This window comes from Tauraco erythrolophus, chromosome 2, assembly GCF_009769465.1.
Source record: "Tauraco erythrolophus isolate bTauEry1 chromosome 2, bTauEry1.pri, whole genome shotgun sequence".
NCBI classification, from domain to species: domain Eukaryota; kingdom Metazoa; phylum Chordata; class Aves; order Musophagiformes; family Musophagidae; genus Tauraco; species Tauraco erythrolophus.
In genome coordinates, this window is record NC_141466.1 from 91,388,853 (window position 1) to 91,409,455 (window position 20,603).

General features: G+C 36.5%; 1 protein-coding gene across 2 annotated transcripts in view; it reads right to left on the reverse strand.

The window, feature by feature from the left end:
• Nucleotides 1-20,603, reverse strand: part of AKT3 (AKT serine/threonine kinase 3) — a 123,108-nt gene that overhangs the window by 69,763 nt on the left and 32,742 nt on the right. Inside the window, exon 2 of one of the 2 annotated variants that reach the window (XM_086627885.1) lies at nt 248-373. In XM_086627885.1, coding sequence (XP_086484011.1) covers nt 248-373 — 126 coding nt within the window. Of the gene's footprint in view, nt 1-247; nt 374-20,603 lie in introns of those variants that run through there. The other variant, XM_009987638.1, reaches the window with a different exon arrangement.

Genomic DNA, 20,603 nt, shown 5'->3' on the forward strand with positions numbered 1-20,603 from the left:
TTTCAGACACACACACACAAATGAGAACTTAGACTTCCAAAAATATTCAAAAATCGACCCATGGTAAAATCTTCAATGCTCTTGTAAAGATACCTTGTAGAGCTGGACATAAGATTAGTGGAGCACTAGTCTGACACATGGCATCAAACTTCACTGTTACCAATAAATTCTAAACTGCACATGAAGCAGTACGTAGCAGATATTTTGTCAGTACGCTGAGAGAATAATAAACACTGGATATACGTACTTGCCACTGAAAAGTTGTTGAGTGGATATGGCAGATCCACATCCTGGGGCTTCTCCTTATAGCCTATGAAAGAGCCATCTGTCTTCAGCAGGAAATATCTTGGCCGCCAGTTTTTTATATATTCTCCTACAGGAGAAAAAGAAAATGTTCATTAGTGCTGTAGGAAAAAACCTTTGATATTAAAAAACATAACATATTATCAGTGTCTAACATTAATTACACCAAAATCTCTTCAGACGTTTTCAACTTACAGAGGAAACCTTAACTCCTTCCAAAAGGAGAGAAAAATGGAATTTCAGTGGCAAGCCTGGACTATACAATGATGTCTCTGGAATAAGAAGCTACAAGCACTGTATAATAAAATTTTGTAATTCTAAATTTTATCACACTACACTGTTTTAAATCCTACATTTGTAAACCCATAGACAGTACAAAATTAGGTGCAGGCAACAATAAGTACTACAGCTTGACTTGTAATAACAAAATGTAATCTAAACTACTACAAGGTGAAAAGTTAATCCTGCTGAGCCAAAGCAAAAACAACTAATTTCCTCAAAACACACATTAAGCAAATATAAGAAGATTGGGGGTAATGGGAGAATCTACACAAATTATACTTAAAAAATATATCCGAAAGCAAAGGGAATAAAAAAAGTAGAAGCCCATTACGTTTTAAGAAGCAAGTCCACCAACAAACCCACCACCCTCCACCTTCCCCCTACCCCAGTCTGAGCAGAAGATTCTGCTAGCCATGAGGTATTCAGGACCAGAAACATACAGAACAGGTCAGCAAAGACAGGATAGCTTAATGTCACTTATTTGCTATTTAAGGGTGAAAAATCTCTTTAATAACATTATACTTTACAATATCACACCAAAATCCCAGCAACAATTTCATTTTTAAAGTGCAATTACTCAGATGAGTCTAGATCTGCCCAACTTTCCCCATCTTTGATTTCTATCAACTCTGCAAAGTAAATAACATCTCTACAAGTGCTTACTAAGAATTTAAATATGTCACTGTTTCATCAGAATACAAGGGAACATTTTAAGAGAAAAAGCGTATGTAACAATGCAGAATTTCCAACCGTCCTTAGGACCTCTCACCCTTTGCCAAATGCTCAGAACTGCCTAGTCCAGGGGCTGCACTGGTCCTCAGCTAAGGCCAGCCCTTTAGTGCCATTTACCATCTCTGCACCCTCTTAACTGTAGCTACGTAGCTTTTAGACAATTCAAAGGTCAGAAAGAAGTTTACATCCATCTGATATGAAGATTACTCCATTAAAGGCTAATCTAAAAATTCATTAATCTCATCTTCACCTTTCCATCACAGCAATCAACTAATTGTCACTGAAGTTCAACATACGAATTGTTAATACGGCCTTGCTGAACTTGGCAACAACTTGTAAGGATTTCGATGACGCCTGTGGCTTAAAAATCTAACTGCAGCCATTAGCGTTTCCAATTTTCAACATGTATTTAAGCAGAGAAGTGGGGTAGGGAGTAGGAGATGGAGAAGAGGAAAGAGTGAGAAAAATTAACATCAGGCTACTCATGTTGACTTGTGTTTCCTGGCCCTCAGCAGCAAAACTCTTTCTATTTAGTTCTGCTTCTAGACAGCAGGGTACTTGCTTGATTTTGTTATCTAGACAGTTGCGTAAGTAGAAATAAAATTGAAAAAGTCAAAATGTTACTTAATTTGACCGCAAAATTAATAGAGCAGACATAGCACTGGTTACATTTGTATTGACTCAGAGCTTTCTATCCCCGATCTCTGGTGCTACCTCAGCTGGGAACGTCCTTAATGACACTGTCAGTCTGAACTAATTTCTCAATGGGAAATCTCAGATAACATAAAAGTAAATAATAAAAATGTATTTGTAGGTTGGAGAAGAAATACAAGCGCAGTATAGGAAAACAAATGTGTAACTTTAATACCAACAACAGCGAAAAACTGTATCATCATTACATGAAAAGGTAAAGACATTTCTTGAATTAAGTTTGCTGAATACTTGAAAACGAAATAATCATAGGCCTATGTAAAGGTATGACTCATATTTTAAGAACGTTTTAAACATATCCTGCGACAAATTTGCTGAAATCTGCATGGACTCAAAAGTTGAAGCCAAAACAAAACCTTACGTATCAGAACATCCAATACAAGTTTTAAAAACATCAACATCCCAGTTGCTTTCTTAAAGTTAAACAGACCATAAAGAGAATCTCCTGTACAATTCTAATAAATTATATTTTATGTATTTGTAACAGTAAGTGACTGTTACAAGAGAAAGTGCCTGTTACTAGGTTTAAAATCTATCAAGATCTTAGTGTTATCTAGAAGGTGCATTAACTGGAAGGCAGGCACCTAAAACTACTGCAGAAGAGTTCAAGGACAGCGTGGAGAGAACACCAACATGCCTAAAACAGGTCAGCCATCCAACGGATCAGGTTTCAAAGAGAGTCCTCCTTTCTGTAAGGAATCAACTGGACAGGGAGATAAGCAGACTCTGCTCTAAGAATCAGAGCTGATAGGGTAAGTACACTCATTTCTGATTTCAGGAAAGAACACAAGCCTTCGCTTACTTACGATCACACTCTCCAGAACTAAACCTGTAGAGAACAAGACCATTCTAGCAGGTGCCCTTAGAGTCTCAGCACACACTTCTCTGATCACTTACACCCTCTTAGCACAACACTTTAGATTACATTTGGCTTTTACTAGGTACTCAGAGTCTCTTAATCAGAAAATCAAACAGATTTTTGATCATCTACTGAGTTATGCAGCTGATGTTCTTCTGCCTGGAGGAAAACTATTAGAAGCGAATGACTAGCACTTCCAAGCTCCTCTGAAGACAGCTAGCAACTCTGGACAAAAGCTAATCACAAGAAGATTTAAATATTAAATGACCCATTAAGTATCAGTTTATTATCCATGAGCACAGCCGTACCTCTGTCTTCTCCCTGCAAACTATAGCCAGACGCACGATATGTAACTTAAGAGCAATTGCGAAACACTATGGCTTCATAAGGATCCATATATTTCTTTCATAGATAATACTTCTTTGAAGAATATTTCCCCAACATGAATCATGGTCAGACTACTTTTTCAAGATGCCTGTACAAACACACACTAGTTTTGCCTTGAAATGACCAATATTCCAATCCCTCTTCAAGGCCTATACATGAATATTTATCATCTGCCTTTATTTATTTTGTAATTTAATTAACAAATGGGTGAACACTTTTGAAGACTAAAGTAAACAGTGGTATCAATGAACAGTTCACTTAGCTGCTCAAGTGGTTTAATGGCTCTCAAGATGCACTCTAGGTGCTCTCTTATAACTGCATTCCTTCTACATAATCTGCTTAAAGATGGAAAAACATTTTAGCTCGTATTTAATAGACATGTGCTTACTGAACTGCTTTGAAAGAGAAATCTTCCATACAAAAAATCCTAAAACATAGCAGAGTATTTGAAAAAAACATTTCCACGTCTTCTAACTTACCAGCCCTACATTAAAAAAAAGAAAAAAAAAAAGTTATTTTACAGTATAAGCAATATTAAATTACTTTAAAGTTATTTGGAGTGTATATTTATAAAATACCTCAAAACAAGCAAACAACAAGAAACTTACATCTGAAATTCGTTAATTCAAATGAAAAGAAATTCCAAGATAAAGAAGTCATCCAGGCAGGCTACCCAAACCACAAGATATCCTGACAATTTAATGAAATGGAGCTGCAGTACTTAAAAAAACAGTGGATCTGCTATAGAGAATTAATCAGTTGGTACTCTGCTTCCTGCTGAGTTAATGTAAGCTAAATTATTATTTTGCTTAAATTTACACCCTTCTAAGTTGAAACCCACGTTCTCTTAGGATCTGTTTATTAGACAGTAAGAAGAGGTCTCTAATTTCAACCACTGCAGCAAAGCAAGCCAAGTAATTCCTACATCGTTTTAATTCTAATCAAAGTTTTTAAAGCTACTTGAGAAAAGAAGCACTAGAATATCTCTCTCAGATCTATATACAGACAATAAACACATAGACACGCACAAAAAAAAACAAATTTAGAATCAGATTTAGGTTATTGGGGTCTGCTTTTTTAATAACTACCGAGAGAATACACCCAAAAGATGAAGTAAGGTAGCAGTACATTCTTCAAGTACATGAAAACGCAATCTGATCTTCATGCAAAAAGCACCCTCATAACATGCAAATCTTTAATTAACATTGTATTTAATAATACACTGGCTAACAACAGTAACAAAGAATGCTTAATGAAGGTTTGTTTAGAACATGACCCTCACCACTGGCTCTGTATTCGTCCCAGTACTGCAACCTTAATGATTTTTTTTTTTTTTTGCCTCCGACAGCTAGCAACAAGAATCCTGCCTTCACGATATTTTACAAAATACGTTTATTCTAGTGACGCAATGTTTGTAGTTTTGATAGTGCTGAGGACCTTCACAAAGAAGAGCTTTCTAAGAAACCACAGGAGGAGTCAACAAATCCATGTTAGACAAGTTTAACACTCAAAGTTTGTAATTTTTATACTTAACCTCAGAACTCAAACTGTCTCTTCAAACATATACTTCATCTCAGAATGGATGGTTGCTGTCATTAGCCTCACCACTTGTAATCCTTCAGCATATGGAAATCTAGCAATTCTTGAAAAATTATTCCGTAATTTATAATTAATCTTATTATTTAAAAAACTGTATTTAAAAAAAAAAATCACTTTTGCAAAACATCTACATTTTTCAGTATGTAAATGGTTTCAGAGGTGTGAAGGAAATGTCTTTAATATACAGTGCTGATAAGCAGTAGAAACCTGAGTTCAAAAACTTGCTTCCTTAAAAGAAGCAACAGCTGCCACACAGACATAAGTGAGATTTAAGCAAAGGAGAAAAGGGGGGGGGGGGGGGGGGGGGGGGGGGGGGGGGGGGAGAGCAAACCCCCTCCATGCAAAGAACACCAAAAATCTGCCCCTTGTCTATGTCATCAATTTACTAAAACAGATTTAATAGAAATAGCAGACAAATACTGTTCTCCCTTCTTTTTTTCTTTCTTTTTAAGGCATTTTTTGTTAAATCGAACTCCCGTTCCCCTACACTAACATTTAATAAACAGAGGGGGGAGCAAAATTAATTTACCTAAGAGCATTAAACAAAATTATATAAAAGTAAACAAAACAACTTAACCATATGCAACTTTTCTTTAAAAGAAACGACTGCAATTAATGTCAGGTCAAGTAAAATATCAGAAGCAATGCCAGTGGTTTTGAGATTGAATTTACTTACCTTGGCCCTCTGAGGGCAGTGTTACCTAACACACGATTAGAAGCATCAGCAGGCTATTTGATTAAGTCAGTAGACATTAGTAAATGTAAAGCACTTCTGTTAAATATTTACTTACGTCTGATTTCATGATAATAAATTTGCAATACAGTTCAAAGCTACTGGAAAAAATAAATGTTTAAAAAACCTAGAAAGTGTATCTGTCCTCATGATTCAATATAGGTCCTTCAAACTAATGTAAATGTGTACAACACGCAAAAGATTTGACAAAATCTTATCACATATCAAAAAATTAAATAAAACTGTGATTTTTCCTAACGTGACTTAGCATTCTAAAAGCTATTTTTTATTATATACTCCCTCCCAAGTGTTTGCCAGTAGTTCAAAGAAAAGCACAATTTGGAACTAACGCTTTTTGATTTTGTGTTTTATACTGTGAGACAGTGATTACTTATTTATATTGACTGTTTCCCACAGTAATGTTAAATGACGTTTTGAGCACATCCGTACCTACATTAGACAAACGAATTTTTCCAGTCTCAACTGGGAAATAGGAAACATTTCATGCTATGTGTACACATCAGTTTATACCACAGCTAAGCTTCTATTAAGTTTTCTGCAAATTGAAGAATTAAGGTGAGAAGTTCAAATGCCCTTTACCGTCCCTGACATCGCAACGATCCAGTGCAGATATAATGACTGGTCAATTTATGTTCAGCTATTCACAGTTGCGTGGCCAGACACCAGTGAAAGACACACAGACATTCAGATTTTGCATAAGGCAGCAAGCAGCGTCGGGAACAAGCTCTAGAAGTTCCTCAGCTGAGCAAGGGGAGAGGAAAGCAGCGTCAACTCTCTTCTCCATGCCAGCCAAGATGCACTGAAGAGTAGGTAAACAATAGGATCTTTTTTCCAGAAGCAGGAGCAGGTAGTGATCAAAGACAAGGTCTCCTGCTAATAAAACAGTAATTGCAAGCGGAGAGAGAGGTGGAGTCACCAAGCAGGACAAAGCCACAGAGTGGCTCTCCATGGTCTTCAGCACACACCTCTGCAGCTAAAGCTACCAGGATGACCAAGCTTCTCAATGGGAAGTTTTCCCTGCTTTTACTGTGGAGTTTTCTTCCCCTTAGGTTCTAATGTAATCTACAAACGTGTTCCAGCTACAGGTTCACAAGGGTTCAAATCACCACCCACCCTGATTTTTTCATTACAACTACTGGAGTGAGTCAATGTCCTATTTTGTATAAATGCAACAGTACTTCACCTTCTGCTGTTTATTCAACATTTTTCTGTTTCATTAATAATCTTTTATCTAAAACTAAAAATCTAGAGGAAAATATTCAATAAGAGAGTATTATTATATTCAATAACTGCTACTCAAACACCAATGCAGTTTTCAAATGGGGCATCTACAATATCCACACAAAATTACAGATGTGTTTTGGCATCTCATGGAAGATAAATGTTCACAGCACATACTCAATTTTCATATGCATAAAATTTTGTCCCTCTAAAAAACCATACCAGAAATACTGAGTTAGTTGACATTCTGAAAAATTGAGAATTGACCTTTACCATGTCCATTTTCAGCCATCAGGAAGAAAAACTTGCCAATTTCAACACCACTCTCACTTCCCCTTCATTCTTGAAGGATAAGAATTAGAACAACAAATAAATTAAACAGAAATTGATATTAACACACACTGTCTGGAATAATAGAGTCCTGTATTGCATCAGCATCCCTGAACAACAAAGGGGATCAATATTTTCTAAATATGCCTGCTATTCAGAAATGGAAAACCAAGGTCTATATCCCAGAAACATACACTGCTCACATTTCTTAAATTTTTCTCTTGCATAAGGCTTTACAGGATCAAATCCCAAAACGCTACATTATTTAGCTGCTTCTCAAAGCAATTTTATAGGTTTTAATATTATTGAGATGTATTTGAGGTAAATACAAAAAAAAAAAAATAGAATATTGCCTCATGTAATTTTTTTTTAATAGCTAAAAACCTTCACATTCTCAGTACTTTTAAATATTTCCGATTTTTTTCATAGGTCTATCAGCATCAAGTGGTACTTTGTATAACAGAAAAAATATGACTTTCTTTTCTTCTGTTTTTATCAAGTGCTAGTAGACCAAAGGAACTTTTTCGTATTTTGAATATATTTTAACAGTAGGACAAGCATACAAATATTCATCTATAAATTACACTGAATAAGACAGTCAGCTACAGCAGCAACGATTTAAATTCATGTGCAAATGTATATATTAAATCAGATTATTAAATTTTAAATGTTTTTTTACATGTAGCTGATGTGAATTAAACATCTCAACAATCTCTACTTACAACTTTTTGTAAAACAGCCAATCCTAGTTTACACAAGAAACCTCAAACTTTCCATTGTTTGCAAAAAAGTATAAGTTTGACAATAGTATTACCATGCAGTTGGGTTTCTTTGATAGATTAATGTGTTGTCAAAAATGATGTGACTTTCTCCTCTTAAAACTGGTATACTTGCTAGCATGTTTTCGCAAAGCAAATTGCATGTTTGTTTTGCAGTAATTTTAAAATAGCTCCTCTGAACTTCCTCCTTGTCACTAGGTGTGCTCCTAGCCTCAGACCTTGCCAGGTGCCAAAAAGCTAGCACCAACATCGTTCACCTATGTTTCTTCCTCAAGCACATTGCTAAAGTCAACCTTTTTGCCATATCATTTAGCCTGCATCATTTGCAACAATATACCGAGATATGTAGAAGCATTCCTCAAACTGTTTGAGTTAAAGAACAGCTCCATTACTGCTGTACACAACAGGAGAACTCTTTGGTTGCATGAAATGCTTCACGATAAACAAGCAGCAATGCAGCACTACCCAGAGTAACCTGGACGTCACAACACCAATGACACAACACAGAAAACGGCACAATTCTGCAGAGGAGAACCAACAACCCAACTAACAGGCAAAACGCAATTCTCTGCTTGCAGTGCTGTTGACCTCTGTCTATGCTTAGATGTAGAAATTGGTACTTGGGTAGGGGGCAGCCACACCGGAACGTTCAGGTAAAATTGACATAACCCAAAACCAACTTCTTCCACTCAGCCATGGTGATGATAAATGGGAACATCAAACCCTCCCATCAGTAGTTATTGTTATCAATGACCTACAGACCTCAGGCTTATTAGAAATAAGACATAAGACACAAGAAAATGGTTTCCTTCACTTCTGGTCAGGCGTTGGTGGGAAGGAGTGGATAGGTTCATTCAGATAATATTTAAGTCATGCTGTGACTGACCAAAAAGCTCTGACATGCACGAGTAGCTGGAAGACATGCTTGCAACCTCAACCACTATTTCATCTTCCATTTTTTCAGTTCAATACAGATATCAGAATGTTGAATTTCACACAGTATTTAAGAAGAAAGTTCACTATTTTAAAGTTTCCATTTTTATCTTTAAAGTAAGAGATCACCTGGATAAGACAATGCTTTCATTTAGCCTTTTCGGGCTAACTTAATTTCCCTCCATGCTTGTATCCTCTTTCACGTTTCTTTCACATTATCCTGGAAATTCATAATAAGCTGAAATCACCAAACAAAATATGAAAGGATTTTAGTGGAAGAAAGAAAATCATATTCCTAAGGAGCCATCAAAATTTCTTTTATGTGCAACTGTCTAACAGAAAAATATAAGTTATGCCTGACCAGCTCCTTGCCTTTGGAGGAAGAACTGAAAATAAGATCAAGTGAAAGAGAAAATTAGTTGCTAATCTCATTTTAACCCCTAGCATTTACTTGTCTAGTATATAATACTAGACAATCACAGATTGGCACTTTCCACATAAGAAAAGCTCAGGGTGCAATAGCAGGGGTATGCAACGTATCAGTTTTGAGGTAGACAGACAAAGCTATGTAAGAACTTGTGCAGCACCTGTCCACCAAATGTCTGAGATTGAAGTATCTGCATTACTCTTTCTACTTCCACAAGTACCAAATTTATCAAGTTGGTTTGTTGTTGTTTTTTTTAAATCCACCACACGGAGAAATCAAAAGTTTTCTTCCCTACAAGAAAAGGCTCCTTTTAGGAATAAACAACGGAGGGAGGGAAGATATTAAACTCCTGAACTAATTAACAGAAGTAAAGGAGGCGGTGGGGGACAATGATAATTAATATGTACCCTCCTCCTAACCAAATCTCCACATACATTCATTCTGTATATGCACACACAACAGCAGCATCATAAACCGTCTCAAGTTCTTGCCATTATTCAGTTCGACATCTGCACATGTTTATGCGTCTCTCCAAACAACCTCTTGAACACCCTGCTGGAGCTGTCATTTTTTTCTTCTCCCTATCTGGCAGATGGCAAGTCAACAATCGGCATCAACAGCAGCCGAATATCTCCCCCCTCCATCCGACCCCCCTAAACAGACACAATAATAACTTCTTTGTGCTTCCCCACAATGCAGCTGCTTAAACCATTTCGCTACAAGGCTGCTTTGCCTTAATAAAAAAAAAAAAAAAAAAAAAAAATCCCTTCTGTCAAGTCTAAAAAGCAGCATAATGTTAAGCAAGCTAAAGCCACAGCACAGCTGCAAACGGGCAGACACATTGACAGCTCCTCCCTTAACAAAGCCCTGTGAATTGAAGGGGGTTCATCTGAGGCTCACACAGTAATTAGTATAAAAAAGTCCGACAGCCTCTATTATGCTAGGAAAAAAAAACTGGACAGAACTGGGCTGCTGTTTTGCGTCAAGAGTTCTGCTGCAGAGTAGATAAATCATGTTGGGTTTTTTTCCTCTCTTTTTAAAGACAGTAATAAGGAGGATGAGAGAAGCTAATTTGAAAACTTGGACACAGTAATTGTACCATATGGTGAGCATTTATCCCTTCTGAAATACACGCTAACAGTCACTTACATGCACAGTGCTTTGTTTTACAGTTGTTATTCTCTCTACCATATTCATAAAATGGATCTGAATATCCGATACTCCAGAGAAGTTGTGTGTAATTAGCAGCAAAACTGCCTGAGCTTAATATATTGGCCTACCATAGCAATCTAGTTAATTGCAGAAAATCCCATGCCCCCAAATTCAAATAGTGTCCACTTCAAGGATTTTTTATTTCTCTCAAACTGGCTAAATATCACACATAATAAAGTCCAGAGAAGTAATTTATTGACACTAATACTCCTTGATACTGTTGGCTCTAAAAAGTGTGAGCGAGAGGTATTTTCCTTTTCAGCCATGCAGTATAGATGAATTAATTCAAGAACCATTTAACGGTAACCACAAAATATTTCAGTTCCATCACACTTAGGAAAGGAATTGCTCCGTAAACTTAAAGGTGAAACCGAACTTCAGCATGAGGCACAGGAGGGAGACAAAGACTTCAAATCCACTCCCCCACCTCCACCTCCATTTTCTTCCTGGATTGTATTTTCCAGTATTTTTGTTAGCAATCGAAACGCTTCCCTCATAAGGACCTTCAAAATTTGGAAAATACACTATTCAGCCGTAGGAGTCTGCTTGCTCTTTACCACGTACTTTCAGCTTTTCACCCTGTTCACTCCACGGAGTCATCTGGGAATCACAGAAGGAACCAGTTGAGCGGAGCTGGGAAAAGACAGGCTTCTTTAAATAAAGAAAACACTGTAGTTAAACGGCAAAATTAATAAATCATGGAAGTACTGCTTATAAGTAATAAGACATAGTGAACTTCCAAGCAAGGAAAATAAAAATCTCAAGCAAAATAAAAGATGAAAATTTGGTGAAAAATTAACCAAACATAAAACAAAGTCTGCAACTGAGGAGAATGGTATCTGCAAAGAACCCAAATGGTTTCCTTCTATTGGTCTTCTTCACCTCAGAAGACAACAGCAGAAATCTGCTTCAAGAAACAGATAAATACTTCCACTGTCTCTGAATCAAAAAGGAGGTAATGGAGCAGAATGCTGCGTACTAAGGAGTCCCAGAACTAGGCAGAATACATCCACATTACTAAGAAATTGTAAGTGAGGTGAAAACTACTAGCAAATAATGGCTGTCCTTTAACGAGGACTGTTAAACTGAAGGATTATAAATGGAGAAGTACACCCTACACCCCCAAGAACAACTAAAAACGGTTAAAAAAAAAAATTAACCAACCTTGAAAATTTCAAGTCAATGGGTTGGATGGTAATCAAAGAAAACTGTCTATAATTCTGTTTTTAATCACAAACTGAAGTAACACAAACTGAAATAAGATAAAGAAGGTAGCATTGCCTTTGAGTGGAAAAGTCATGCCCGTCATACATATGGGATTTCTTTAAGACTATCGAGAAAATAAAATGGATAAAGATTAACTGACACAATTTATTCCAACTTTTAAAAAGCTTTTAATAAGTTTAAAGAAACAGTAGTTGTGTGGAAGAAAAAAGCTGTGGTGGAACAGAAACTGAAAGAAGAGAGCAAAATAGGATTACATAGTCAAATTTCAATCTGTGATGCTCTACAGTTCTCTGTTAGGAACATTTTTATTTAATATATACAAAAATAATCTGGGATCACCACTGCATATACTGCAAGAGAGTAAAACTATTCAAGTTTATTAAGAATGTGAAGAATTTCAGAGTGGCAAAACTATGCCAGTGAGCTGAGAAACACCAGACGAAATGCAGTGAAGAATTACTTGAATTAATAAGCAGTTACAGAAATAACCTGAAATACTCATACACTATGTTCAATTTTAAATTACCCACTAACGAGCAATTATGTAACCTTTGCTTAAGTATGTAATATTGAGAAGAAAGAAAGAAAAATATTATCATTTGTGAAGTTACACCATTTTAGGAACACTAAAAATACTGTTATTCCATTATAAACAAATAAATTACAGCTTTGCTAACTATATTTTTTTAAAAAGTGATAAGAGAACAGAAGGGCTTCAGAGACAAAACATAGAGGGGGAAAAAAAAAACAGAGTTAGAGAGAAGCAAGACAGAAAGACTGGATTAGGCTTCAGTTTCAAAAGAAGGACTACGACAAAAGGATTTAACAACACAAATGGCCAATAATAGAGTATCAATCATCTCACAGGAACACATTTTCAGAAGAGTTCAGGAACAGATTTTCAAACATTCATCATCTACAATTCTAGCTGGATTCTGTAAAATCACCATGTAACCAGTGGTTTGCACCAGGGCAATGTCAGCCACTCTCCCACTAATTCAGCACCCAACACCTACTAGCACCTTTAGAAAAAGGCTAGTGGAGATCCCTCTTTGAATGCTGTAGGGCATCTCCAAACTTGTATGAGCACTTTTTCTAAAAAAAATGAAAATTTCACATTGAGGAAATTGGAGTAAACATTCAACATAGGCAGGTTCTTTTCTTTAATTGCTATGTGTTTTTGTCCGAGCACAAACCTGGTACTAGCCAGGGTGAATTAAAATCCTAGTCCTTGGCCACTTTGGTTCACCTTAAATACAATCTACTGCCAGAAGAGTGCATTTGGGAAGGTGAGGAACACTTGCAAAGGGAGCGTACAGTGCATCCCACGCCCCACTCCACTGCATCAGCACTGGCATCCATGCAGCTGAGGCAAGTCTACAAAATGATTTAAACAAAAACATGCCCAAGAAAATGGGTTTTGACCAGATCAAAACAATTTCAGCTTACTGTACAGCTAGTATCAGCAGAAAGGAGACACTGAGTTGGGGGCAAGAAAGCTGCAAGGAAGAAGGAGCATCAGCACGTACTTATGCAAGATTAACTACTGAGTAATTGGACTGCTGGTCTACCGTATGATTGCACTTCTTGTTTTCCAGTTAAGCTAGAAAATCAGGGTTAAGTGATTTAAATTTCTAAGATCAACTGCATCTCTAAGCAACGATGCCATCATAGTTCTGATGTAATATTAAACCAAGAATTTCCCTAAAACTTTTTTCACATTTCATATTCTATACAAGTAAAGTATATTCTGACATATGTCAGACTATATTCTGACAACACTTTATTTACACATGTACATGGAAATTATAGATAAAAAAATATGTAGACTATGAGAAATACATACAAATCACTGTAGTCTGGTAAATAATTGAAAAATCACTTGACATTCACAATTTTAAAAAGCTAGAAATACAATACTTTACAAGTATTTTTGAAGTAGTTATTACAATTTAATGATATTAACAAAATCTTAGCAACACAGAGATCCCAATATAAATTGATATTTTGAGTTAGCCATGCAATACTTTCAATACCAGAAACAGTGCCAAGAAGATAAGAACAATTTGATCAGTAAAGTATTTTAAGTTTTCAGACTATAATTAAAGTAATAGAAGCTAAAAAAAAAACCCTCAAGTTTTTAACCTCAAGATTTTACACATCTCTAAAATATTTCACTGCCTTAAAATTAATAACACTGCTCGTAACACCCACATAAGACTCACAATATAGCTCAATGTTAATATATATTATCTTTTACACTATTTTATCTTAGATTATTTTATTATATTACAATTGCAATAATATTCAGGCAAGTGAGGTGTTACAAAGTCTTTTGCCTCAAGTTTTTCCAGTCCTCTGAATTAAAAGAAAGCTTGACTGATAAGCAGAAATGAGAAATTCTGGACCCTGCAATTTCAGCATAAAATTTTTGCGTCATTTTCAGTCAGTTTAGAAACTTTTAAAACAGAGCCATAAATTATGAACCCTGAAATACCAGCCACAAGATGGAAGTGAAAGATGGATAAGACATATAAATTTACCTAGTCAAACTCAGGATGAGGTTTGTTACTTTTTTTTCTGCTAACAGACACACACATCTTAGTTTCTCTGCTATAAGCATATATTTTTTTCCTAATCTGAATTACTGAAAAGTTTTCAATGACTTAGCCCCCAAAATAGTTTTGATGCAAAATGCAGTCTAATAACTCATAGGATGTCCTTAAATAGATCTCAACAAACTCTACAAGTGTTTTATTCAATGCAGAAGTCAAATTTTATACAAGAGAAAACACTGATAATCTCCTCCTACATCTGGCCTTTCTGAAATTCTGATAATATATACAGTAATTAACTGGCACCAAATATTTAACATTTGTGACACCAAAATAATAGGGCCAATAAGGAACTGTAATTTTAAAAATATATATTTGCATTACTATTGAATTAAGTAAACAAATTTGATATGGTTTTAGTGGATGTTTTTTCCTCTAGAAAGTAAACAGTACAGTTTTCTAATCAATAAAAACAAAATGGAAACTGACTTACAACACTGACTTCAAAATCCTTGTGAAAGTCTGTGCTGGTGATGTCACAAATGCTGTCACATCTGAGCGGGTGTTGTCTGTAGAAGGTTCAGAAATGTCCATTTTAATCAAAATGTTTATTAGATGTAGTTGTGTCTTTTGTTTTTATTTTAATGAATTACAGAAGTCCTTAAGAATCATGGTTGCAAATCCCTTTAAATATAATAAATTAGGTAAAATCTAAGTAGTTGAAATATAAGGATCTGATCTATAATGGATATAGAAACCCATGTAAGGGTGAGGGGAAATCCATACTTTATGCTTCTATCAGCCCTTAACAATGACGTTTGATTAACACTCACATTTTCTAATTTGCTTAAAATGAACTACAAATTATTTCCTCAAAGTACTAAAATGGCGTGATAAAACACTGCAAAACAGAAAACACAATTTCTACAAGCTTGCAGTTATTTTTAAATTAAACCTTTTAACTTCATGGTACTTCAAAGCCACATACTATCTTCCATTTCTCCCCACTGCAAAACACTAACTTTTCTTATGTCAAGAAATCCTGATGTTACTGGTCCATATCCCAGAGACATAGACTTAAAAGACGCAAGCTGTAAGTGTCTGGAAAAAACCTTTTCCTTCTCTCCTTTCTCCCTGTGCAATTTGGGAGCACAGCACTGCCAAAAGGACCATGCTGTACTATGGGGAAGGGATTCAAGTCGTCTAAGTGCCTGAAGAACTCTTAAACATTCACCTTCCCATATAAAGCATTTATAGCATAACTATTTTTATACTTGTTTCTTTTGATGCAAGTCATCTATGTTCTATAATAATTTCAAAACGTATCCAGTAAAGATAACCAAACAAAGAAAGAAGCCTTTCCAATAAAGACTTACAGTTAGGAAAACAAATTCTGGGACACAACTTAAAATATCTTTTAAAATTTCCTATCTGTGACATAAGAACTGCAACAAATGACAACAGAATAAAACTATGCTTTTATTTCAAATTCCAAAGAGAAAGAAAAAAAATCTCATGCCAGAATGAGGTACGAGGACATATGGGCAGTCTATCACCTGACTACCAAACAACAGTACTAAAGCTGACACATGTTTGTTAATCCCAAGAGGTAAAATGCTGCTTTGTCTTCTGGGGGTCGTGCTGCAGATGAGTGCCCCTTATGATGCTGATGCATTTTTCCATGCTGACTTTCCCCAGGGAATTCGAGTTCCCCATCAGGGAGAAGTGACACAAATTTTTCATCTCCTCTAAGAGTCTTCCACATTTTTGTTTACCAAGTGTGCACATAAGAATAGCAAGCATCAGCAGCACTGCTGAAATAGTTTTAACAAAAGCTTTTCTTCTGGATGTCTACAGTTTAATTCCATTAAATTTTATACCAAGACTATTTAGTTTTCAGTGACAGCTTGATCTTGTACCAACAGATCACAGTTTGATAAGGAATGACTGACATTTAGCAACATGATTATTGGTTACAGACAGCAAGCCCTCTTCAGACAATCTCAGATGATTAAAGGGAGGCAACATTTCCCAGAGATCTGGGCATTCTCTCATGTACTTTTTATTTCCGTATGGGGTAGAATAAGGTGGAGTCAAGGAATCAATGACCAGTAGGCTATAAAAACACTCTAGTCCTCTAAAAGTGTCTGATTCACCTGAGTGTTTTCAGACTCCTCCATTTCCAACAAAATCCCTCAGAGAATTTCAGGTGCAATTTTTCATTATACATCAAGCTGATCCGGCTGAGGAGAAACCCTGCCTCCTCCTCTTTCCAGTCCTGCAATCCAGTGATCTTCCTTGTCTGATATGTAGCTTGTGTAGCTCACTAGTCCAACAGGGGGAAAAAAAAAAAGGTGAGGGTGGGTGGCGAAGGCAGGAATAGGACAGTTTCCCACAATATCAGATAACTGACCCCATCAGCTGGCAAGTCTTGCTAAATTCATCACAAGGTGGCAAGGGGGATACGTTCCAGGCAGGGTCTATCTGAACCTCCTCCTTCATTAGCAGCAAACCATTAGATCTGATAGATATAAAAAGAAAACATTATCTGGACACTTTTTTCAAAACTTCTCTCTCCCTGACACACTGGACATCTGTTTAAAGGATCTGGTTATGTGAGTTAACAAGTGGGAGGGCTGTACGTGCATCTATTGTTGATTGTACAAGCACCGAAGCGGACAACATGCAGCTTCTTGTTGTAGCCTTTGTTTGTCAAAGGATGGTCGCGCTGCCTGGTTGCATCCTTCATGCACGTTTGCTCCCTAGGGGAAAGTGCAGAAATAGTAACACCCTGCCTTCATTTAAGGAGGAAAATTAACTGTGACTTACACAATACTTTTAGCTCTCTCTCTGTCTGTATTTGTGCTACCACAAACAACATTTTTATTCTTAATCCAGCAACACTCCACACGCTAGAGAAAGTGTCTTTACAGTGTCTTTAAACAACTCCATTTACTTAAAATGTCAAAACAATATTAAGAAATTACTTTATTACCATGAATCAGTACCTTCACTCAGAAGAGTGTAAAGGATTAATGGGCTTAACTTAGCATAATGAGAAAATAAAAATACACAGCAAAGGAAGTCTGTGGACATTCAGTACAAGAGTTCTAACTGTCCATGATATTGATTACAAAAGCGCCAAACCAGTGGCAACAGCAGTACCCAGCTAAGAAAGACTATGAAACACACTAGGAACTACAGTAATTTTACCTTTTAATATTGATACAGTGTTTTTCAAACAGCATGTCACCGGGGACTTCGGCAAAGAGCAACTGGATTTTTACTGTTCCATTTGAATAACACTCTGAGCAAGTCTTGGACAAATTCTCAACAAGTTCACGATTCATTGCTAATATGAGTATCTTGAGTGCAAATCTTCATAGCGTATTTCACAATTTTTATTCATGGTATCATATGCTTCTAAACAAAAAGGAACATCTCATCATTTCAGTACAACCTCTTCAAGGAAACAGGCCACAGAACTTTCCCCTGTTATGCATATACTGGTAAAAAACTGTTAATTTTTTTTTTAGGGCTTATCTTCCAAAATGCACTCTGTCTTGTTTTGAGGGTATTAAGATGCTCTCCGTAGTATTTTGCACATCTTTCTCTTAGTCACCCTCATCTTGGTTCTGAATACATTTGGATTCAACATTCAGTCATAGAGTTCCATTACTTCTTGCGCTGCTATGTTAAAGAGCTCTTCACATTTCCCCATTAAAGCTCCTTCTCATGGCAAGGCAATCCCATATCCCTCAATATCCACACAGGTTCTTAGAATCTCATGTTCTAAAGTAATTCTCTCCAACGTTGAAAACATTATCATTTTTCTTCTCTACTATTTCTCCAGGATGTAAATATTCATTTTAATATTAAATATTAAAAAAGAAACTGGAATGGAACTCTTAATTCTCATCTCCCTCTGCCAATTTACTTCTCTGTATTCTTGCTACACATCTTGAGAGGCTGCAAGGAAACCATTTTCTGCAGAACTTGACTAGGAACTCTCAAGAATCATAAGCATTAAAGAACCCAAAGATTTTATTTAACTCAATGGATTTCAAAATTTTTCATTTCATAGAACCCTAACATTTTCCAACAGAAACACGGAGTCCTAAATACCAAGAGAAGTGCTATGTCCTATATTCTGGACAAGTCAGATGGGGTTTTTTTCAGTAACTTTTTGTAGACTCTTCAAAAGCAGCCCACAGATCCCCCTGGATCTGCAAGCAGGATGGAAACTACTATTATTTCTAACAACTATTAACTTATTATTTAAAATAATACTACTTCTGTAGTAGAAGATTTCTCCATCTCCCAGGAATCTATCTGAATGCTCCATGAGTACGGTTAGCACTGGAGTGGAAGGTAGCTGCCCAAGTAAATCTCATAAGCAAATATGCAACATCAATAGAAAAATATAGGTAAAAATAAGAAAAATAATTTAAAAAAAAAATCAAAGGACTAGCTCAAAAGACCTTACAAACAGGCAGAAGACTGCTGAAAATACTATAACATCAGGAAAAATGGCTGCCAAAAGCCAAAAAGAAAATCAAGTAGTTCTCCCTTCCTCTCCCTCCCCCACCAAAATCCACCTGAATGTCCTAATGGAAAAGTTAAAAAGGTGATTATAGGGAAACGGTCAATATTAAGAATGAAAAGTTTGCCCAAATAAGGAGGAATAGGAAAGACCATAAAATATGTCAGGGCAATGTAAACACAAAATTAAGAGAGCTAGAAAAGAATTTGAAGTTTCTTGCAAATGATGCTCCTCATCAAAACCAGGAAGCCAGGCAAGAAATCAGCGGGATTGCTTGGTAACAAAGCACAGAAAGGGAACTCAAGGATAACAAGGCCACAGCAGAGAAGCACTACAAATTATTCACCCTGATCTTTACTGCTAAACACAATGGAAAGATATCCAAACTCAAACCATTCCCTGTAGCAGACAAGTAAGTGAAAGCTAGATGATTTAATGTAAACATGTAGGTATTATTAGATGTCAGTAAGTCACCAAGACTGGATGACAGCCAGGAGTGCTGAAGGAACTGAAAGGTGAAAGCACAAAGGTGCTGGCCAAGGAGTACAACCCATTACTACAAATGGCCACACATCATGTGGATCGCCAACACAACTTCAGTCAAAAAGACACGCTAGAAAGGATCCCAGAAACTATCCAAGAGTCCAAATCCTGCTTCTGGTAAGTCACTAGAGTTTATAAGTAAGATCACAGAGCATATCAGAAGACACAGATCTGTTGGGAAAGAGCCATCACAGCTGCTGTGAAGGGAAAGCCTGCCTCACTAACATGATGGAGTTCTACAAGGGAGGCAATAAACACGAGGGCACAGAGCATCCAGTAGGCATAATGTGTTTGTCAAGGTTCCTCCCCAAATACAATTAAAGAAATCACAGGATTGGAGAAGAGGCTCTTATACAGTCTGAAAGTTGGGTAAGGAAGAGGAAACAAAACGTAAGGCTTAATGGTTACTTTTTGGCATAAGACAGACAGTTACTAGGTCGTCCAGAGATCCATGCTGGGATCATTTTTACGTGACATCTTCATCAGTAACCTGGACAGTGGTGTGAACCATGAAATCTTAAAGCTTACAGGTGATATTACACTGTAGTAGATAGTCAAATGCCATGTCTATGGCATGGAAAATCAGAAGGATCTCACCAAATTGAGTGGGTAAAGGCAACAAATGAACATTGAGTATACAAACATGAGGTAATGTATCTAGGGAAAAAAAAAAGCTAAACTATGCCTCACAATGTTTTACCTCAGAACCACAAACTATAATGCAGTTGAGTCCTGGATTCACCAGTGACAGCCCTATGAAATAGTAAGTTCATGTACAGCAGCAGCCAAAAAAAACTGACAAAACATTGGCCATGTCAGAAAGGATACTGAGAACAAGAGAAAGAACGGCATTCTGTTGATATGGAAAACACTGCTGTGCCCACGTTTTTGTTATCCTGCGCAGTCTTGCCTCCACATCTCAGGAAGAATGTAGTGGAATTATGAGAAAATACAGAGAAGGGCAACCAAAATAATACAGGCGATGGAGCAATCACTTTTTCTAAGGATGAAAAGACAGAGGCTCTTTAGTTTGGAAAGGAAAAGGTTTACAAAATCATCAAGGCAGTAGGTAAGTGCAGAACTGCTGTTCACCAAATACCACAATACAGTAGTTAGGGCACTTGGTGAAACAGGTCCATAAATGGGTACTAGAAGGATCGCACAGAGATATACCACCTAACTTTACTAAAACAAAAGTTCTGGACA